This window comes from Lontra canadensis, unplaced genomic scaffold (genome assembly GCF_010015895.1).
Source record: "Lontra canadensis isolate GAN:19392208 unplaced genomic scaffold, GSC_riverotter_1.0 scaffold142, whole genome shotgun sequence".
NCBI classification, from domain to species: domain Eukaryota; kingdom Metazoa; phylum Chordata; class Mammalia; order Carnivora; family Mustelidae; genus Lontra; species Lontra canadensis.
Genome location: NW_022631136.1, coordinates 532603 through 555150, shown reverse-complemented (window position 1 = coordinate 555150; position 22548 = coordinate 532603). Strand labels below are relative to the sequence as shown.

The 22548-nt window shown below is 40.5% G+C and overlaps 1 protein-coding gene across 3 annotated transcripts; it reads left to right on the top strand.

Annotated features, from left to right (window-relative positions):
* The first annotated feature begins 4589 nt into the window (after nt 1-4589).
* ANP32E (acidic nuclear phosphoprotein 32 family member E) lies at nt 4590-21994 on the top strand. 3 transcript variants are annotated; one of them, XM_032843560.1, is made up of 7 exons: nt 4594-4966; nt 8488-8637; nt 9239-9361; nt 10332-10494; nt 12243-12421; nt 18401-18455; nt 19767-21994. In XM_032843560.1, the coding sequence occupies exons 1-7, from the start codon at nt 4913-4915 to the stop codon at nt 19835-19837; spliced, it is 795 nt and encodes a 264-aa protein (XP_032699451.1). In that variant the 5' UTR covers nt 4594-4912; the 3' UTR covers nt 19838-21994. The 3 variants fall into 3 exon arrangements, with proteins under 3 accessions (XP_032699452.1, XP_032699451.1, XP_032699450.1); XM_032843559.1 differs by lacking the exons at nt 4594-4966; nt 18401-18455; nt 19767-21994 and adding an exon at nt 6782-6874 and having other exon boundaries at nt 12243-12600; XM_032843561.1 differs by lacking the exons at nt 10332-10494; nt 18401-18455; nt 19767-21994 and having other exon boundaries at nt 4590-4966; nt 12243-12404.
* The last annotated feature ends 554 nt before the right edge of the window (nt 21995-22548 follow it).

The window sequence follows — 22548 nt, the reverse complement described above, 5'->3', positions numbered from 1 at the left end:
TTTTTTTTTTTTTTTTAAAGATTTTATTTATTGATTTGACAGAGAGAGATCACAAGTAGACAGAGAGGCAGGCAGAGAGAGAGAGAGGGAAGCAGGCTCCCTGCTGAGCAGAGAGCCCGATGCGGGACTCGATCCCAGGACCCTGAGATCATGACCTGAGCCGAAGGCAGTGGCTTAACCCACTGAGCCACCCAGGAGCCCCCCTAGGCTTTCTTTTAAAAATTGTATTCTGCTTCTCTCTTTTTCCTCTAGGTTGTTTTTTTTTTTTTTTTTTTCGGTTTATTTTTGGTCTCTGCTTTTATGTGAAAAATCTTTCTAAAATATTTGGTGATCCTTTCCTATCCATTTACATTTAAGAGTGAGGCACTTAAGGGGTGTGTGTTACCATGCATGGAAGCTTGTTGACCGGTAGACTATACTGTGAGGGGATGGGACAGGTATCTGGCTATTTCCTACTGTTTTGTCAATACTTCTGGACTTTCTGTTAGGCTGATTAGTTTCTTCAGACAGGAAAGCTTAACTTTTAACCTGAAGGTACACCCAATTGTATGATGGATGGAGGACAGAAAGGGGTTGGTTTGTGACGGTGAGTTCTCATTGTTTGAAATATAGATTTTTTTGCTTTTCCTGCCAATTTTCATTACATTTAACTTGGTCTTTGTTATGGCAGGTGTCTCTGAGTTTAGAATACCTTATTTTGACCTCTGTTGGTCAGAGTTGGGAAGGAATTCAGTTACTTTTAACATGGACTTCAGGGGCCCCTGGGTGTCTCAGTCATGAAGCATCTGCTTCAGTTCTAGTCATGATCCCATCCTCCTGGGATTGAGCCCTGAGTTGGGCTCCCTGCTCAGCGGGGAGCCTGCTTCTCCCTCTCCAGTTTTCCTGTGCTTGTGTTCCCTCTCTGTCTCTCTCTGTCAAACAAATAAATAAAATCTTCAAAAAAAAAAAATGAACTTCAACCAAATCTATTTTAGCCCTCCCCTCACCCTCATCTTCAAGGGTTCTTGGTGATTCCAAATTCCAAATGTTTGTGTAGTTCTAATGTGAATTAGTTTGTATCTCAATCTCCTGCAGGCTGTTAGGTTTCAACTTTCTCTTTTCTTTTAAGCTGATTACTTCTAATCTACTGGGATCTCTAAAGGGGATCCCGATAATGGCATTCCTTCTTTGATGCAGGGGTCCTGAACAAGTCGAGAAATAAATCAATAAGGCAAATATGGAGGTACACATACCACCTTTATTACTGTTAGAGGCCAGATTGGAGGTGTACTTTAGTATGGACATTAATGGGCCTGCTAACTGTGCCCTGAACCAGACAGCCTGGACAGAGACAGGGTTCCCTGTGGAGGTCCAAAGCAGAATTTTGTGTTCTGAGGAACAGGCTCCCTCTCCCAAGAGCAAGGAGGATGGAGCACGGCAGAACATTCCACTTAGGTGGGTGAAAAAATGTCTGAGAAAGACCAGTTACACTACCTGAGCTCTTTTCACAAGAAGTAAGACCTCAGGAGTAAGCAAGCCTTTCTAAACTACATAGTACATCACTTTCCAGATGTTAAGATTTTGTTGCGCTTGGGGCACCTGGGTTGCTCAGGCATGATCTCCGGGTTTTCTGGTCAAGCGCCTGAATTGGGCTCCCTGGTCAGCAGGGAGTCTGCTTCTTCACCCTCTGCCTCTGCTCCTTCCCCACCCCCTTGTGCTCTCTTTCTCAAATAAAAAAATAAAATCTTTAAAAAAGATGTTTTTGCCCTCTCTCATCAGCTGTCTTCTCTTTGCTCACTCTCTCTGTCCTTTCCGGTGTAGATTTTTTTTTTTTTTAAGATTTTATTTATTTATTTGACAGAGAGACACACATCAAGAGAGGAAGCACAAGCAGGGGAAGTGGGAGAGGGAGAAGCAGGCTCCCCCCGCAAAGGAGCCTGATGCGGGGCTCGATCCCAGGACTCTGGGATCATGACACAACCTGAAGGCAGACACTTAATGACTAACCCATTCAGGGTCCCCTTATCTTGGCTTCTTGATTAAGACTAGAAAGAGGGGCACTTGGGTGGCCCAGTGGGTTAAGTGTCTGCCTTCCGCCCAGGTTATGATCCTGAAGTCGCTGGATTGAGCCCCGCTTGGAGGCCCGCAATTGGCTCCCTGGCTCCGCGGAGAGTCTGCTTCTCCCTCTTACCTGCTTCTCCCTCTTACCCTACCCCCTCTCATACTCTCCCTCCCCTCCTGCCTCCCCTCAAATAAATAAATAAAATCTTAAAAAAAAAATAGACTAGAAAGAGGTGGGTTACAAGGTATTGAGGTGAGGCATTGAGAGAGGACATGAGGGTGGGGTCCATGGCAAGTGAGAAGGCTCACTTTGGTGGACCCCTGTCTATGCTTCCTACAGTGTACTTTGCGAAACTATTATCCAAGGGTAAAATGAATTCATGGCCTATCTTCACATTCATTATTTCCAACACACTCTCCCATTCTGTCTAATGTATTCTGATATAAAAGTCCTACCATTTAACCTCAATAATCATGTCTTCCTTGAAACTCTTTGGCTTCATACAATCGCCCACATCCAACCCAAATTCACTTCATTCTTTTCTACCTGTTTCTCAGTTTCTTCCACTACTTTGGTAGACAATCCCTCTCTCCTCTTTCCCCTCAATCATGTTTTGCTCCCCTTTGCCTGATAGCCTTCTTACTAAATATATTCTCTGTGGGCATCTTATTTTTTTTCTCATAGGGTCAATTATCACTCATATGTCTATGACTCCTAACTCTGAATCTCCTTCCAGAACTCTCTTTGGGATTCCATTCCAGAGTTCCAGTGGCTAGTGGGATGAGACCACACGACTTCTTCCCAAGCTGGTACTAAAATATGCTTTCAGGGTTGTTTTTATCTCTTTTGCCCCCCTCCTCCTTTTTTAAACTCTTCCTCAATCCCTTTTCCTTGTTTTCCTATTATCTGGCTTCCTTTAGTCTGTGTGAAAACAAATAAACTTAACTGACACCAAATTGCCCTGCAAAGATGTCATTTTATACCAAAAGCTCTCCCTCTCCCTCTGTTTTCATCTTCACAAAATTTCCTTTTCAAGAATTCAAAGGAAACACTTATCCAGGAGAGACAATCACTATTTTGTTTTCTTAAAGTATTTAACGTGCTAACTACCAAATATCTACATTTTCAATGTAAGCCTAATTGAGGAGTTGTGTGTCTCTGTGTGGGAGGAGGGGTGGTGGAAAGTGGTGAGGAGTCTCTTTGAAACGCTACGGTCTCTAACCAGAGAAAATGAAAACGCCAAACAACTGAAAACTGCAAGCAAGCACCCGGCCCTGAGAAGGGTTGGACTAACGCACCCACTTTCTCCCCAAATCATTTGGAATTTCTTTGGGTATTTATCCTGAAACTGGATTAAGGGAATGAAAAGGGCAAATTTAAGCAAGAACTAAGAAGTTCGACCCTCAAAACAAAATAAAATTTAAAAAAAGGCATTTTTATCCTGCTCTTTTTTATCTCCCATTCATAGACTTTTAAAAGCCTATTTAAGAGGCGACTAGGTAGCTCAGATGGTTGGGTGTCTGTCTGCCTTCCGCTCGGGTCGTAATGCCAGGGTCCTAGCATCTAATCCCGTAACGGGCTCCTGCTCCGCGGGGAGTACGCTTCTCCCTCTCTCTCCCCCACTGTCCGCCCAGCTTGTGCTCTCTCACTCTGTCAAATAAATAGAATCTTAAAGAAAAAAAAAAAAAAAGACTTAAAAAATATAAAAGCACATTTAACCTAGAGATATCCATGGAAACCAACCAAAGGGAAATGAGAAAGGAGAGGCATTGCAGTACCATTTCCAGGCGAATTGAAGTCTGATTTTCACTAGTCCAGCACTGTTTTTCCTCCAAGGTCTTGCTTAGTGTTGATTACAGCAACAATTACCTCAGTAACAATTCCTCCGGGCTAGTTTTGTTTAAAGATGCCTAATTTATATACTTCATCCAACTGTTTTCAAAAACGTTCAGTCCTTCATGTTGGAAGTTAAAATACTATCTTTATCCAGCATGTAGCTCTGCACCAGACGCCTATCCCCAGCCGGGCAGTGCCACGAAAGCTCACGTGCACCTCGGCTGCAAGGGGCTTTAAAACAGCCAAGAGCTAGTGCGTATTTGTGTGCAAAATTATCAGTCCTGCAACCTGGGCCCATAATAAGATTGCTTTGTTCCTCCATTTCAGACTAAAAACAAAACCGAAAAAAACAAATCCAGCAGGTATTAAAACCGTCCGAACGCCTAGGGAAAGCGCGCCAACCACACAAAGAAAAGGAGGGGGGCTACTGGGATTCAAAATCGTTTCCCCAGGACGAACACCCTCCCGAACCTATCGGAGTTAACTGCGCGCTTGGTTGTAGCCAATAGATATAGCGCTTCTGGTTCAGGTCCACCCAGAAGACTGATGGACACTTATGCGGTCCAATGAAACAGTGCGATGCTGAAGAATTAACCAATACATTCGGGAGGTGGGTGGAGTGTAGGCCAGGGGGTTGGCGGTGCCGTGTCATGGAGGCTCAGTCTCAGAGCAGCCATTGAAGGGGAAGGAACTGCGGTGTGCGTGTGTGTGTGTGTGTGTGCGCGTGTGCGTATGTGTGTGTGTGTGTGCGCGCGCGCGCGTGTGTGTGCGTACTTGTGTGTGTATGCGTGCGTGTGAGTGCGCGCGAGTGTGTGGACAAGGAGGTGGGGGCAGCCGAGTTAGAGTCCCAACTCCTTGGACTCCATTTGCTATTCTATTCTTTCTCCCCCCACACCTATCTGGAGGTGGTGGGCGTTTATATTTGCTTTTCTTTTCATTCATTTCCAGATCTTTTAAAATTTAAGGGTTGGGGGTAGTGGGAAAGGCAGGAAAGGGTAAGGGAAGGGAGTAGTAGCAGAAGAGCAGGAGGAGGACATGGAGATGAAGAAGAGGATTAACCTGGAGTTAAGGAACAGAGCCCCGGAGGAGGTGAGATGACTCAGCCCCCTCCCCTTCCCCACCAGACCTATATTCAGAGGATCGGGTTTCTGGGGGTCCGGGTATGTGTGTGCGGAGGGGTAATGAATTATTCCCCACCTGGGGTTAGGGTTGGGGGATATTTAATTTTAAGTGTTAAATCATTAAAATCTTCTACTTAAAATGGCGAAGGGTTTAAGTTTCTAGGGGCGTTTTTGTGTGTGCCTGGGGGTCTTAGCCTCTTTAGGCTCTCTACGAATCGGGACTCCAGGCCTGGTGGGGGCGGAAAGCCGGGTGGTCCGCTCCGCCGCTTGGTTCCCTCTTCCTCCCGGGGGCCGGCGGCGTGGGCGCGACCCCCCAGTCCCACTTGCCCCTGCCGCAGCCATCGTCGCCTGAGAAGTTAGTCCAACTTTTCTGCAATGCTGCCAACTCTTTTTCTCTTTTTGGGGGGGTGCCCCCCTCCTCGAGGCCCGGGTGTCTGACGTCGCGCCGGGCGCGGGCTGGGGTCCCCGGCGGTCTCAGGACCGCCTGCTGCTGGCGGCGCCCACTCCTCCGGGAAGCGGCGCGCGCTGACGGCCGTGAGGCGGAATCTGGGTCAGCGGTCGGTTCCCCAGCCGCGGGTAAGTTTTGGGAGTCGCCGCAGAGACTGGAGGTGAGGAGGGGACGCGAGGCGTAATCCTCTTCGTCCCCCCGCGGTGTCATGATATTCGGCGTGTCGTGTCGTAGTGGCCGCAACTCCGAATTTGATCCCTGGAGAAGGTCTCAAAAAACTCAAATTGGTCGTAGTAGTTTTGTGCTTTAAAGATGGATTCGGCGAAACGAAATGATGCTCTCTGGCTGCTGTCCCCTTAGTTAAAGAGACGGGTTTGGGAGGGACCACGTGAAGCTGGTCGCGGCCAACTTTTCGGGGGTCGGACGGGATGCGTTTCCGCCTCCTTTTCGAGGGCACCCTCCTCGGCTTCTCCCAGCCCTCCCCGCCCGGGGCGGAGGCGCTGGGAACTCCGGCGGAGAGGCGACCCCTCTTTCTCTTGAGGAGTCCCCGCCCGGTGTGGGGTTTCACGTGGGTCGGAGCGGCTGGTCGCGAGAGCGCGGCCGCTAGCCAGCTAGGAACCTGGCACTTCAGACCGCAGAAGAGAGCGTCAAGAGTCTTGTTAATTGCGGCCTCTGAAATAAACACTAGAAGTGGATTCTGAGGGATGTAGTTGTTTTCAACGGGGTGAGGGTGGTGCCGGTGCCTAACAGGGCAGAAGATGAGTAGGTCTGTTTGGTGGGCTGTGGAGGCGTGCGCAGTGGGAACCCAAGGTCTTTATATACTTTTTTTTTTTTTTTCCCTTTTTCTTTTTTAAGTCTCTGGTTCCCTGAAATTAGCAAAAGGCAAGAAGAAGGAAAGAGTCTGTACTATCATCCAGAGGGAGCTGGGAGTTTTCTAGGGCCTACTTTTTGGGGGCTGCAAGAAAACAAACAAAATCAAACTTTAAAAACTTCCTCTCAGGAGCATACATTTAGAATGCTTTTTTGTATGTCTTGGGTTGGAAAAGTAGATTTGCTCCCCCACCCTCTTTTGTTTACCTACCCATAGGAATTTCCTCTACAATTTTGGGGGGTGCCAGACGTTGTCTTTTTGCAGCCTCTCCTTCCTCCCTTAGGGTGTAATAACCATCTCTTATATTTGTATAGCTCTTTATAGTTTACAAAACACTTTTTGTGTTTGTTATTTACCTTTCTCTTTCAGACAGACTTGTAAGGTGGATTGTATTGTTCTAGAATCCAAATTAGCAAACGGAGTCCCAGGGAAGTGAAGTTCTTTACTCAAGTGGAAGAACTGTTTTTTTGACACCAAATCTGGTGGCCCTCTCTCCTCCATTCACCTAGACTAGGAGTCAGAAAATTTAGAGTGGAAGCACAGCTCTGTCATACTAAGTGTGTGACCCTAGCCAAGTCATTCTTACCCTTTGGGCCTTGGCTTCCTTACTTCTTCTTCTTCTTCTTCTTTTTTTTTTTTTTTTTAAGATTTTATTTATTTATTTGACAGAGAGAGATCACAAGTAGGCAGAGAGGCAGGCAGAGGTTGGCGGGGGAGCAGGCTCCCTGCTGAGCAGACAGCCTGATGTGGGGCTCCATCTCGACTCTATCCCAGGACCCTGAGATCATGACCTGAGCTGAAGGCAGAGGCTTTAACCCACTGAGCCACCCAGGCGCCCCTTGGCTTCCTTACTTCTAAACAGGAGATTATATGTCTACTCTGGTCTCTAAAATAATTATGTCAAAGTCATATTAAAATAAAGAAGGTGGCATTCCTTGTTTAGTTTTTAGCCCTCAGAATTCCTCAAACATATTTTTTCACTGGGAGTAGAGATCCGGGATCTCCTGTCTCCCCCTTAGATTAAGTCTAACAAAACCAGCAGGTTTTGTTCTACAACTCTGATGTGATAAGGGGATGCAGCCTAACTTACCCCGTCCACCCCGCAATGGGGAGAAGTCCACAAAAATGCTACTAGGGGGCACCTGGGTGGCTCAGTGGGTTAAAACTTCTGCCTTTGGCTCAGGTCATGATCCCAGGGTCCTGGGATCGAGTCCTGAATCAGGCTCTCTGTTCAGCAGGGAGCCTGCTTCCTCCTCTCTCTGCCTGCCTCTCTGCCTACTTGTGATCTCTGTCTGTCAAATAAATAAATAAAATATTTTAAAAAAAAAATGCTACTAGGGTGTTATGGAGAAATAACATCTTGTCAAGGATGTATTGTTCTGGGTGACATTGTTTGGCCCTGCCATTAAGAACAAATAACCTCCGAAAGCCAGCTTTCTCAAAATGAGCTTTCTAACATTTCTTCATGAAAGGTAACAAGGTATTTTTGAGTTATGGTGGCATTTATCAACTGAAGATAAGGGTGTTTTAATGTGAATAAAATAGTTTCCTTTCTTCCTTTTAGGGCAGCTTACTTGAATCCTTTCTGGGATTCAAGTAGTCTGGGTATCCCCTCGCTACGTAAATACATGCCCTGAGAATCCTTCTTATCAGGGGCAGAAGCAAGTTTCACATGGGACCTTTTTCAAAGTTTTATTTATTTATTTATCAAAAAAAAAAAGATTTTATTTATTTATTTGTCAGAGAGCGAGAAAGAGCACACAGAAGCAGGCAGAATGGCAGGCAGAGTGGCAGGCAGAGGCAGAGAGAGAAGTAGGCTCCCTGTGGAGCCTTGAGTCCGATGAGAGACTCAATCCCAGGATGCTGGGATCATGGCCTGAGCCAAAGGCATCGGCTTAACTGAGCCACCCAGGCATCCCCAAAGTTTTATTTTTTATGCATCAGGGATTTGAGCAGGCATTGAACTTCTTGGTCTAAGTTTAAATTTAAAAGTTTAACTTATAATGATGACTTTAGATTGTATTTAAATTTTTGATAGGGGAGGAGAGAATGAAAAGGATCTGTGTAAGGGGGATTCATGGTTTTAATATTCACATTTCCAGTGTGTCTTGACCCAGGTCTTTTGCTAAACAGACTCAAAGTAAAGAATCATTCATTTTCTGTCTTACAGGTGACAGAGTTAGTCCTTGATAATTGCCTTTGTGTCAATGGGGAAATTGAAGGTCTGAATGATACTTTTAAAAAATTAGAGTTTCTGAGTATGGCTAATGTGGAACTAAGTTCACTGGCCCGGTTGCCCAGCTTAAATAAACTTCGAAAGGTAAGTTGGTATTAAGTGCGAAATCATCATAGTTTTGATGCCGAGGGCTAGTATGTCTAGGTTTTGGCTAAATGAAACAACCATTCTGCCTTTTAATTAGAAGGTTCTAAATTTCTAGAGATAAGAGAATGGGTTATGTAGGATTTTTAGAATCAGCTCTAATACAGCTTTTAAAAATTTAAGTTTAATAATGAAATTGTTTTATGATATCAATTTGGGCTTAATATCTACCAAATGTTTTTCTCTGAAACATAAAATCTATCTGTAACACATCTGGAACCAAACTTGGGTTAGAAGCTTATTATATAGGAGTTCTAATATATTATTTGGTGATTATGGGTAGGAATTTGGAAATTAGTAAGTTGTGACAGTCTCTTGAAGCTAGAGAGAATGACAGTTGTTTTTCTTCTTTAAATTGGTATATTTTAAAAATCTGGGTGCGCCTGGCTGACTCAGAACATGCAACTCTTGATCTCAGGATTGTGGGTTCGAGCCCCACATGGGGTGTAAAGATTATTTAAAAAATAAAAAATCTTTTAAAAAATCTGATTTGCTCTAAGCCTTCATCATTGTTTGTTTTTCCTCCATGTTGAATATATAGTTGGAACTTAGTGACAATATAATTTCTGGAGGTTTGGAAGTCCTGGCAGAGAAATGTCCTAATCTTACCTACCTCAATCTGAGTGGAAACAAAATCAAAGATCTCAGTACAGTAGAAGCTTTGGTGAGTGGAAAGTCTCTGAACTTGGTATTTTTTGGTTGATCTGCTGAGATTTGCTTGTGTTTTATCTTGCTGATTTATATTTCACTCTTTGAAACTTCTGAGTTTCTTAAAGGTTTTTATCTATATGTATCTATATGTTTTAGTGTTTTCTCTTAGAGTGAAACAGATAAATTTTTAAACTTAAGAGAAATTTATTTATCATTAACTTAAGGAGTTGAATATCTGGTTTTAAACTTCCCAGTATTAAGTTCTATTCTTTTTCCTTCCTTCTTGATTTTTTTTTTTTTTTTTTTAGTTATTTTATTTGGTCCTTTCTTTCCTGGTATGAGATGAAGTGAAACCCACAAAAATTGTTGCTCCAATTTTAAAAAGCTTGGGAAAAGGTTGAAATTGTTGACAACGAGAGCTTGACTGGATTTAAGCTAAACACATTATTGTTGTTGCCTATTTATGTACCTACTTGGTCAACAAAATACATTGAATGGCTACTATAGTAAGGCACTAAGCCAGGTGCTGGAGATTCAGTGGTGAAAAAACAAAGTTCCTATTCTTGTGGAGTTTACATACAGGGCCTCATTAAGAGAATTGCTATTGGGGGTGGGGGTGGGGTGCGTGGGTCGCACAGCTGGTTGAGCTTCTGCCTTCTGCTAAGGTGTGATTCTGAGGTCCCAGATCTGATCGAGCCCCGCTCCCTACCCTTCTCAATGGGTATCCTGCTTCCCTGCCTTTTCCTCTCCCTTTTCTCTCCTCCCCTTGTGCTCACTTGCTCCCTCCCTCTCTCTGTCTCAAGTAAATAAATCTTTTAAAAAAGAGAGATAATTGATACCAAAACTCTTCATCATAAAATTTGAAAAACCCCCAAGTCATTCTTTTGATTTCAAATATGTATTTTCTGGTTCATGAATCAAAAAGAAAGAACATAGTATTTAAAATCTTGAAATGTTTAAGTTTTAACTTTTTACTTTTCCAGCAAAATCTTAAAAATTTGAAAAGTCTCGACTTGTTTAACTGTGAGATCACAAACCTGGAAGATTACAGAGAAAGTATTTTTGAGCTGCTGCAGCAAATCACCTACTTAGATGGATTTGATCAGGAGGATAACGAAGCACCAGACTCAGAAGAGGAGGATGAGGGTAATCATTCTTGATGCTTGTAAATATAGGCTCCAGCCTAGCGATGCCATTTTGATTGGGCTTGGATATTTAGGTGTTGAAAAAAAAAGATGTTAGTAAGACAAGAAAAATTACAAAACCCACAGCCCTAATCCTGTATTTCTTCTTTCAGGGTTCTGATACTTTTGGGGAATTAAATGATTATTATACTGTCAAGCTCTGTGATATTTTATATCCGTATAAACTTGTTTAACCACTACCTGGTAAAAGTGGGAACTTGTTAAATAGTACCTTTTTTTAAAAAAAGGAATCGTTCCTTTTTGTAATGTTATCCATAATAGTCAAGAAATAGAAACAACCCAAATGGTCTGTCAACTGATGGATAAACAATGCAATATAGCCATACAATGAAATATTTTTCAGTCATAAGAATGAATGAACTACTGATACGAGCTGTAACATTGAAAACATTCTATGTAGTGAAAGAAGCCAGACACAAAAGGCCACATTTTGTGTGACTCCATTTGTATGAAATGTCCAGAATAGGCAAATTCATAGAAACAGAAAGTAGAGTAGTGGTTGCCAGGGCTGGGTGAGAGGAGAATGGGGAGTGACTGTTAATGACTGTGGGTTTTTTCGAAGTGTGGGGGGTGTGTGTGGGGTTATGGAAATGTTCTAGAATTAGATGCTGAATATATATTATTGGATAAATGGGTGACTAACAGATCAAATGATGGAATGGCTCTTGTTAGTAATGGGACACTGTTACTCTTGGTTGAAAATTTTTTTACTGTAAAAAGAAATCTGATAGAAAATGACAGAATGATAGAGAAGGTGGTTTTGAAGTGTCCACAAGGTAAAACAAACTTTAGTGCATGTAATGTTTCAATGAAAATCTGTATGTTGGAAATATTTCAGTATTTAGAAACCATATTTTGGGGCGTCTGGGTGGCTCAGTGGGTTAAACATCTGCCTTCAGCTCAGGTCATGATCCCAAGGTCCTGGGATTGAGTCCCACATTGGGCTCTCTGCTCAGCAGGGAAGTCTGTTTCTCCCTCTTCCTTCCCCGGCTCATGCTCTAGCTTGCTCGCGCTCTCTCTCAAATAAATAAAATCTTAAAAAAAAAAAAAAAGTAAAAAAAAAATAGGAACCGTATTTCTTGGGGCGCTTGGGTAGCTCAGTTGGTTAAGTGTTTGCCTTTGGCTCAGGTCATGATCCCAGTGTTCTGGGATCAAGCCCCACATCCTCGGGCTCCCTGCTCAGTGGGGAGTCTGTTTCTCCATCTTCCTCTGTCCCTATCCGCTGCTTGTCCTCATTCTCTCTGTGTCAATAAATAAATAAAATCTTAAAAAAAAAAAATAGAAACCATATTTCTCAAATAGTAAATATGGATGTTGTAAAAGGGAATTTTTTTTTTTTTTTAGAGATTTACTTATTTATTTTAGAGAGAGAGAGAGAGCACGCCTGTGTGCATAAGCAGGGAGAGGTGCAGAGGGAAAGAGTCAAGGAGACTTCCCACTGAGTATGGAGCCTGACTCATGACCCTGAGATCATGACCTGAGTTGAAATCAAGAGTCAGATGCTTAACCGACTCAGCCACCCACCCACCCCTTAAGAGGGAAATCTTAAAAAAAGAAAATCACCCTGAGATACTTTCCACCTACCCGTTGGCTTAAGAATTTGAAGTGACGGGCAAGGGTGGATAGGATCAACATTCTTGCAAGAAAATTTGCTCAGCCATTTGCTCATCTTTTAAAATATTTTTAAAGATGGAGATGAAGATGATGAAGAGGAAGAGGAAGATGAAGCTGGTCCACCTGAAGAATATGAAGAAGAAGAGGAGGAAGAGGAGGAGGATGAGGATGAGGATGAAGATGAAGCAGGCTCAGAGCTGGGAGAGGGAGAAGAGGAAGTGGGCCTCTCATACTTAATGAAAGAAGAAATCCAGGTGAATGGGCACTTTTTATGTGTGCTGAAAATTAATTATTTAGGCATAGGGCCAAGTACTATAAATAGCGAGTTGTGTAGAAATCTGAAAGTTGTTCGTAACGTGTGGGTCTGAGTGTATCTGTCTTGCCTGTCATTTTTCCCACTGTCCCCCAGCTCAGACTGTATCCAGATAATCCTAAACGCATATTGATTTTACTGCCCAGATATCTCTCAAATCCATTCTGCCCGGCACTTCAAAGTGTGGTGGAAACATTTTACAAGTTTCGGAGCCTCAGCTTCCTTCTTTGTAAAACAAAGATTGTATCAACCTCTTAGGCTTCTTTGAAGGATTTAAGAAGATAATATATGTCAAGTGTCTAGTCACTGGCACATTGTAGGCACTCAGGAAAACTTTTGTTGCCCTGATGATTTCTTGCTTACAGTTTTGTAGTAGCTTTCCAAATGGCCTGTCTGAATACGGTATCACCACTTAAGTGTCTCTTGCATGTTTCGGTTTGTGCCTGCCTCGCCTGAATGCAGATGTGATGGTATCACTTTAATGTTGAAACACTTTAATGTTTCCCTGTTGCCACCCAGGCATACAAGGCCTATCATTATCTGGCCCCTGCTTCCTTCTCCAGCCTCTTTTCCCTCAATACCAAATTTAATTGTCATACCAGGCTGTTTCTTGCCTTTCTGTCTGTAGATACATTGTTTGCTCTTATCTGAAATGACTTTCTACCCATGCTTTCTGATCAACTTTATTTTCTTTTTTACAAAGGTAAACATAAGTATAGTTGAAGCCTGGAAAGTGCACTGATTTTATGTACACATTCGTGACATTTTACTTACGTATATACTAGAGAGAGAGAGAGCACGCTTTGTGCGTGCTTTGTGAGCTCTTTAAAAACTTAGATCATGCTTTGTGAGCTCTTTAAAAACTTAGTTCTGGAATTGTCTCATTATTGAAGCTTTCTGTAACTTTTTATAGATAATCTCTCCTTCCTCTGTTACCTTTGAATCTCAGTTAGTCTTCTGTTGCCTGTAGGCACTTTTGTAAAAACTTGTTTATTTGGCCACTTTCTCCTAGATGGTGAGCTCCTTAAGGGGACGGTCATCTGTCTTTGTATATCAGCATCTCGTACACTGACAGGGACATTGTAAGCTCATAGGAAGTGTCAGTTGACTTGAACAAATGATCTTTAGCTCCTGGGAATTACTGTTTCCTCCTAATGTTTTTAAATTACTGAGTTTCATTTTCATAATTCAAGTTTTTTATTATAAAAAATAATATGTCTTATTTAGACTAGAAGTTCTTAGTATTTTTATTTGTTCTCCTAATGACTTTTACATTGGTTAGATAGATAATATCACTGATCAATGATAATTTTTTTTCTGATACCATTTTAAATATGAAACTAATGTGGAAAAATAGAACTTAAACTTGTTTGGGGCCTTAGTGAGTCAGCAGCTGTACAATAAGCATTTAAGCATTCCTAGAGAAAATCAGCCCGTTCAGTTTACATCAGCATACAGCATGAATATTTTGCCCCTGTTTGTTTGTTTATTTATAAAAGAGTTAATTTGTTAGATAGAGAGAGCACAAGTAGGGGAAGCGGCAGGCAGAGGGAGAAGCTGCTCCTTGCTGAGCAAGGAGCTGGATGCAGGACTTGATCCCAAGAACCCTGGGATCATGACCTGAGCCAAAGGCAGATGCTTAACCGACTTAGCCCCCAGGTGTCTAAGTTTAAGTTATTTAATAAAATAATGGACTCATGTTATTTGGGTTTTGTCTTTGTCAGGAATTCTTCATTAAGTCTGTATAGTATTAAGTAGTTTAAAAATGACTTTCAAGCAACTGCAAATGTTCGTGTTTATCATTCCATTGAATTTTGGGGAACATTAACTAAAAGTGGCATAGTCAGGGTCCCTGGGAGGTTCAGTTGGTTAAGCATCTGCCTTTGGCTCAGGTCATGATCCCAGGGTCCTGGGATTGAGTTCCAGGTGGGGCTCCCTCCCAGACTGAGTCCCCAGTGGGGCTCCCTGCTCAGTGGGGAGTCTGCTTCTCCTTCTGTCCCTCCCCCGCCCATGCTTTCCCTCTCTCTCTCTCTCCCTCTCTCTTTCTGTTGCAAAAGTGAATAAATAAAATCTTAAAAATAAAAAAGATTCGGGGCGCCTGGGTGGCTCAGTGGGTTAAGCCGCTGCCTTCGGCTCAGGTCATGATCTCAGGGTCCTGAGATCTAGTCCCGCATCGGGCTCTCTGCTCAGCGGGGAGCCTGCTTCCCTCTCTGTCTCTCTCTGCCGGCCTCTCTGTCTACTTGTGATCTCTCTCTGTCAAATAAATAAATAAAATCTTTAAAATAAAAAAAAAATAAATAAAAAAAAATAAAAAAGATTCTTGGGACACCTGGGTGGCTCAGTGGGTTAAAGCCTCTGCCTTCAGCTCAGGTCATGATTCCGGGTCCTGGGATCGAGCCCCGCATCAGGCTATCTGCTCGGCAGGAAGCCTGCCTCCACCTCTCTCACTGCCTGCCTCTCTGTGTACTTGTGATCTCTGTCTGTCAAATAAATAAATAAAATCTTAAAAAAAAAGATTCTCTTAAAAATAAATAAGTAAAATAAAAGTGACACAGTCAAGTTTGGAGTAAAAATCTCTGAGATGATAACCACAACGTCAGGTCAGTGTCATACCTGGCTAACATGTACCAGAAGCTTTCAAACATGATGAATGGTTTGAATATTAAAAATGATGTTTTTAGTATTTTTAATTAGTTATGTTTTAAACATATTTTTTAGAAGATGAAAGTCAGTACAAGCTTCCGAGACTGTTGAGATTTAAAAAGAAAGTAGAAGGAGATGGAAACAGGAATTGAGTAGCTGTTTTTGGTTTGAGTATCATTTTTATTTCAGTTACTCTTCAGAGGGCAGAAATTAATATGTATAAAGAAGGGCTTTATGTTTGTGTAGTATATTTCTTTAAAAATGGGGATGGGGACTTTAGAAGAATTGGGAATTGTAATCCCTCTGGAATCTACAGAGTACAATGAGCAAACAGTTCTTTCCCATTAGTTAGGGAAAGATCATAGTTTCTACTGAACAAGCTTCTGGTGAAAGCTGTTTTTATTGAGGGATATCATCTAATAGATGACACTAAAAACTGAAGGCTTAGATGATAGCTGTCCTTGTGGTGAGCAAAGCTTAAGGTGTAGCCTTATGGAATCACCGTGTTGTGCCCCTGAAACTCACATAATACTGTATGTCAGCTGTACTTCCCATTTTAAGAAAGGCGTAAAAGCATGAATCAAGTAATCTAAGCATATTTTGTTTAAAACAAAATCCGGAGAAGCAATTAGATTTTGAGACTTGGGGTTTTCTAAATTGTCAAAGTATAAATGTGATTAGTATCTCAAGTGTTTTTATAAAAAATCACAAATACTTAAACATCCTCATTTATCATTCTCCACAGATCTGAGATGTTTAAAATGTGCCCCTTATCTTTCTTTCTCTCTCTCTCTTTTTTCTTTCTTTCCTTTTCCTTCCCCTCCCTCCCCCTTCCCTGTCCCCTCTCCTCTACCCTCTCTTCCTTTGTTTTCTGCTTTAGTTTAAAGCTTTAGGTTCTCCGATTTTTTTTTTTTTAAGATTTTATTTATTTATTTGACAGAGATCACAAGTAGGCAAAGAAACAGGCAGAGAGAGAGGAGGAAGCAGGCTCCCCGCCAAGCAGAGAGCCCGATGTGGGGCTCGATCCCAGGACTCTGGGATCATGACCTGAGCCGAAGGCAGAGGCTTTAACCCACTGAGCCACCCAGGCACCCGAGGTTCTCCGATTTTTATTGTGATTCCTTTTTATGCTACTGACTACCCCATTTATTCCTTCTCCTCTTTGTATCTTGATGGTGTTCTGGTACAGAATGCTTTTCAGTGTTTGAATTGGTTCTATGAGATTTTCTTTTTTTCTTTTTTTTTTTTTAAAGATGTTATTTATTTATTTGACAGAGAGAGATCACAAGTAGGCAGAGAGGCAGGCAGAGAGAGAGGAAGGGAAGCAGGTTTCCTGCTGAGCAGAGAGCCTGATGCGGGACTCGATCCCAGAACCCTGAGATCATGACCTGAGCCTAAGGCAGCGGCTTAACCCACTGAGCCACCCAGGCGCCTTATAAGATTGTTTTCTGATACAAGTTCCCTACAGTCGAGTTTCTCAGGGGATTCTACCTACATGCTGGGAAATCAGGTTCTGTTTAGTATTTCTAGACACAAATGGGACTGTGGATACTATGAAAAGGATGGGTTGTCCAAGTTTTCCCCTAACTACACAGGAGTTCTTGACATTTGCCACTTAAAAGTATTTTTAAGGAGCATTAAACTTTTGTGGGGTTGGAGGGGAGACCCTAGATTGGTTCTATTTTTTTTCAAACATATGGTAGAACTCAACTATTTAGAACATGGCGGTAAGTGTAAAAGACCTCTGATTAGCCAAAATATAGCAACAAAAGACATTTTCTTTCTACGTAGGTGAGTGTTCAAGCTGTTATTCTAAACCTATTTTCCTCTTATATTCAATTCTCTAATAAGCTTGACAGTCTATTTTCTGAATCCATAGCAGATTAAAATTGCAGTAGTGAAATTGAAAAGAAGAAGGCATGAAAACTAGGAAAAGAAACAATTTAAACTAGAGGCCAGGGTAATTTTTATTTATTATTTTTTATTTTACTTTATTTTTTTAAAATATAAAATAAATAAATAAATTAATTAATAAAATAAATTATATTTAATTTATTTTTTAAAGATTTTATTTATTTATTTGAGAGAATGAGAGAGAGAGCATGAGAGGGGGGAAGGTCAGAGGGAGAAGCAGACTCCCCATGGAGCTGGGAGCCCAATGTGGGACTCGATCCCGGGAGTCCGGGATCATGACCCAAGCTGAAGGCAGTCGCCCAACCAACTGAGCTCCCCAGGCACCCGCAGGGTCGTTTTTAAAAGGAGAAAACCATCATACATATTTTGATAGGCCCTGAGGGAATCAGGAAATACTAATTAGTGTTATATTCATGATCAAATGATTATGACTGATTATTCAAGAGAAAGGTTTGTTAGGCTTAGCATAAAATGGTAGAAGGGCACTTTAGAGATTTCTATCCCAATTGGTTAAAGTAAGAAAAACAAAAAACAACAACAAAAAAACCTGTTATGATGTTTCAAGGCTGTGTTTACATCTTAGCTATCCAGAACAGCTCCTTCAGTAAAAGTTGTAGATCAAGTTTTGTGGTTTTATTGATATTGCTATTTTGATGTGTAGATTTTTAGATATAGGAGAAACTTATAGATCTTTCTAGATGAACACTTTCCTTTATTGATTGGAAAAATGAGGTCCAGGGAGATTAAGTGACTTATTCAATGCATGTAACTATGTTGGGGCTAGGATTCAGGTAACTTCTATCTCACTCTATAAAATAGGAAACCTTTCTTTGAAATTGTCATGTTAACTCTGTCCATTACAGTAGCCACTGGGCACATTTTGGTTATTTAAGTTAAAATTAAATAAAATGAAAAATTGAGTTCCTCATTTGTACTGGTCACATTTTATTTTATTTTATAATTATTTAAAGATTTTTTATTTTTAAGTAATCTTTACACTCACCATGGAGTTCGAGCTCACAACCTTGAGATCAAGAGTTGCATGCTCTACTGACTCAGCCAGCCAGGCACCCTTGTGCTGATCACATGTTAAATGCTCAGTGGCCACGTGTGGACAGCACAGATGCAGAACATTTCCATTGTTCCAGAAAGTTCTTTTAAACAGTGCTGGTCTAAAATGTAACTTATTTTCATAAGCTAGATTTAGTTGCATTCTTAAAAAAGACTTATGTGTTAGGCAGAGGTTGTTAGAACATTCACAGAATAACCATGTTTTTTTTGCTTTTGTTGGAATGTATTACTACCAAACAGTGAAAAGTATGTCAAGGCTTTTTATTCTCAAACTGAATATTTGGTTTTCAAGGATGAAGAAGATGATGATGACTATGTTGAAGAAGGGGAAGAAGAGGAAGAAGAGGGTGAGTTGCATTCGCCAAAAAAGGAATCCTGACATTAAAGTTAGAGCTATTATTCACATGCTTTAAAGAATGTGTTTCTAATAATTCAAATTATTACTGGCCCCTGATTTGATTTTGGTAACATAGAGTGCCTTGAGAGGTGTAAAACCTTCTTCTTCTTTTTTTTTTTTTTTTAGAGAAAGGAGAGAGCGTGCAAGTGGTAGTGGGGGTTGTAGAAGGAGAGGGAGAGAGGGAATTTTTTTTTTTTTTTTTTTTATATTTTTTTTATTTTTTTTGGTGAGAGAGTGCGACAGCAAAAGAGGGAACACAAGCAGGGGGAGTGGGAGAGGGAGAAGCAAGCTTCCTGCTGAGCAGTGAGCCTGATGCAGGGCTCCATCCCAGGACCCTGGGATCATGACCTGAGCTGAAGACAGGGCACTTAACAACTGAGCCACTCAGGTGCCCTAAGAGAGAGAATCTTAGGCTCCAGGCCTAGCGTGGATCCCATGTGGAGCTCCATCTCAGGATTCTGAGATCATGACCTGAGCTGAAGGCAGATGTCTGGCTAAGTCACTGTGCCCCATAAAACCTTTTTAAAAGAGTAATTTTCTGGGGCGCCTGGGTGGTTCAGTTGGTTAAGCGTCTGCCTTCGGCTCAGGTCATGATCCCAGGGTCCTGAGATTGAGCCCAGCATGGGGCTCTCTGCTCAGTGGGGAGCCTGCTTCTCCCTTTGTCTGTGCCTGCTGCTTGGACTACTTGTGCTCTCTCTCTCTCTCTCAAATAAATAAATAATCTTTAAAAAAAAAAAAAGTAATTTTCTCAAGGCAGTCAATAATTTCATTTAAAAAAAACCACCCAGCCTATAACATTTATTTTCAGAACTGGTATGAAGAGATGAGATAACCTTGAGCTTAATTTATTATTTTCTTAGGTTTTTCATTTTGAAGAGGATGAATGAAGCCTTGTCCCTAAGAGAAGAGCAGTTGAACTCCCAGATAATGTTCTTTTGATATTTGCTCTCTAGTACTCTTTACCTAGGCCTTTCAAAGTAAATTTAAAAGTTTACTAATGACTCTTAATGACCGACCCCTAGTCTTGGTCTGTACTTCATGATTTGGCCACAAGGGTGCACAGCAAGCTATCATTATTTATGGATTTCTAAGTCTATTAAGTCTGTTCAGTACACCAAAATTGAAAGAAATTCAGAGAGGAGACTTGACGTATGATTTTTTATGCCATTAAGTTTTCAATAAGATAGATTCACAACTGTAATTTGACAAATATTCATTTGTAAAAAATACATCGTAAATTTTTCTTTCATTCTTCTTTCAGAAGAAGAAGGTCTTCGAGGGGAAAAAAGGAAACGAGATGCTGAAGATGATGGAGATGAAGAAGATGACTAGATCATTCTAAGACCAGATTCCCTAATGTTCCTGGGTGTGCAATAGAGTGATCCCATCTTCTTTGTTTCTTCATGTACCATAGCGATCCCTATGGAAGATAACCTGTAACTTTTTATAGGAAAAGTGTGGTTTTACTATTTTTGCCTTATCATTCCAAATAAGATTTACTAGTCTGTTAATGATCATATCATATGTAGAGAAAAAATTTTCGTTGACCCCATTGTGAAATTTATTTAGAATCTTCATTTTTCTCATTCAGGCTCACTGTATTAGTTATTTTTAGCCCATAATTAAAACATGATCACTTTTACACAGGCGTAGTTTGGTGCATTTCATTCATAAGGTTATAAAGTTATTTATAAGTTAACTGAAATCACAGTCGGCTGGAATATGAAATGAAAATAATCTCTTGACTGATAAGTTGGTTATATTTTTAGAGGTGACCCAGAGATCTTTAGTTTGAAGGCAATGACTTGTTTTTGTTTTTATGGGTATGGGTATTTGGGTGCTTTTTTGTCACATGAGTAACCTAGAAAGTAGGAGCAGAATAGCAAAGGTTCTATTCAACAATATAGTTCAAGGCTTTTGTGGAGGCTTCTGAAACCTTTTAAGCCAGGTGACTAATAAGATTTTATTTTTGAAGGAAAAATGCTTGTACTAAGTTCAGAGACATGCAGGTGAGCCCTTTGTTTTTCTCACTGAAGATCACGACATGCCAACGGTTGTTAATTTTGCTTTGTTTTTAAGTGTGTATTCTTTTTCTTCCTCCCAGCAATTCCTTTATGATCACTTTCATTTCTTGTTTCACTCCCCTCCCTCTATCTCCAAAAAAAGTTGGGAAACTTATGGCTCTTCAGGAAGACCTTTATTTAGTCTTTTATACCTTAGCAACCTTTTCAGACGGTCTCAGTTTTAAACAAGTTAAATGAAAGAAATTGAGTGTTTTCTGAGCTATGAATACTATTATCAATACAGCTTTATGCAACAGATTCTGGTTATTTTAACTCTCTTGGTTGACAAGATGTACAGACTGTATTAATAGGGTGAAGAAAGAAAAGCAGAGGAAGCTTTTAGAAGCAGTGTTGCTGTTCCACAGAAGTTAGAACAATTGCCTGTTGATAATTAGTGAGACATTCAGGTCAAATTTGGGGGGAGGTTAGCTTCCCAAATGGTCTAGATACTACACTGCAAAGTATTTCTAATTTTTTGGAGTAGAACCTTTAATTATTCTTCCTACAGTTTTAAGATATTACCAGATATAACTTTTAATTGGAATACACTGGGCAGTTGGAAAAATATTTGAAACTAAATGCTAAAATTAAGACTTGTTTTCAAGTGGAAACCCACTAAAAATAGAAAAATATTTAGGCTGGGTGTGTTTCTTTATACAGCTACTAAATATGATAATATAAGTAAAGAAGTACGTTCCCCTTTTTGTTGCGGAGGCTCCGTGTTCAAGGCAATTGCTTTTCAAATCTTGGCTTAATTTTTTTCCGCTGTTTTGAATATCTGAGTTTTTTAAAGTTAGCATCAGCAAATTAATTGAAGTTATACTTCTATACTGGGACACATTTAAATTACGGAGTGAAGAGCTTCTTTTTTAGTTTCAGATGTATGACTTGGGGTTTTAAAGTAAAAATTACAAAGTTATTTGTGGGTAAACTAAAAAAGTTGTACAAGTGACTGAAATAAAACTCTTGGAATAAGTTCAGTGGGGGGACTGGTATCTCCAAAAGGCTAACATATTACTCCTTTTTTAACACTTGAAAAGCCCTGTTTTAGTCCCTAAGAATTCTCATCGCATAGTATATGCCAGACTATAAAATACTTATTTTTAAAATGAAATCTATATAATGACTTTCTTACCAATCATCTTATTGTGCAATCAAAATTAGAGTTCTTTGGTTTGAAAACAACATTTAGAGCCTCCAGATAACTTTTTAAGACTTAATTAGCTTTGTGGGTGGTATTTTCATGCAAATAAGTAAGGGTGGGTTTTATATTTTGTAGAAGTTTTTGGTCCTATTTTAATGCTCTTTGTATGGCAGTATGTATATAGTGTGTTAAATTTCCTCAAAACTCTCCTTTAAAAACTTTGAAGTTAATACTTTTGTGCAACTGTGTTTTGAATAAAGCCATGACAGTGTTAAAAAAAAATGCAGCACTCCTGATTATTCTTTTATTGTTTCTGACCATTCCCCATTTTGTTTTTTTTTTTTCTGTGACTGCTGTAACTTAAAGTTTTGAAATTGAATTGCTTCAAATAAATGGAAGATTTGTTGTTAATTATTAGTTTCAGTGTATGACATTCACTTTTTGAACACCACCACTGGGGGCTTTGAAAGTCTTTTTAAAAACAGCTTGGAAGTTCTCAAACACTTGGATGTCATAAGAGGTATTACAATGTAATAATTTAACCCATCATCTGCCTTATTTTTTTTGTCCAAGAAGCAGAAAAAGTTCTGGATTCCCTTAATTTTCCTTTCAGAGTTGCAAACTGAGCCAGTACTTTTAAATTTTTTAAAATTTAAATTCAGTGAACTAACATATAATGTATTATTAGTTTCAGAAGTAGAGTTCAGTGATTCTTCAGTCATATATAATACCCAGTGCTCATTACATCACATGCCCTCCTTAATGTTCACCCCGTTACCCTAAACCCCCCTCCACTCCCCTCCAGCAACCCTCAGTTTATTTCCTATGATTTAAGA

Bases quoted from the DNA above. Each gene is read 5' to 3' on its own strand.
- ANP32E (XM_032843560.1), top strand. From the start codon at position 4,913: ATGGAGATGAAGAAGAGGATTAACCTGGAGTTAAGGAACAGAGCCCCG. The intron at 4,967-8,487 runs GTGAGATGACTC...TCTGTCTTACAG, and splicing joins GGAACAGAGCCCCGGAGGAG to GTGACAGAGTTAGTCCTTGA. The intron at 10,495-12,242 runs GTAATCATTCTT...ATATTTTTAAAG, and splicing joins CTCAGAAGAGGAGGATGAGG to ATGGAGATGAAGATGATGAA.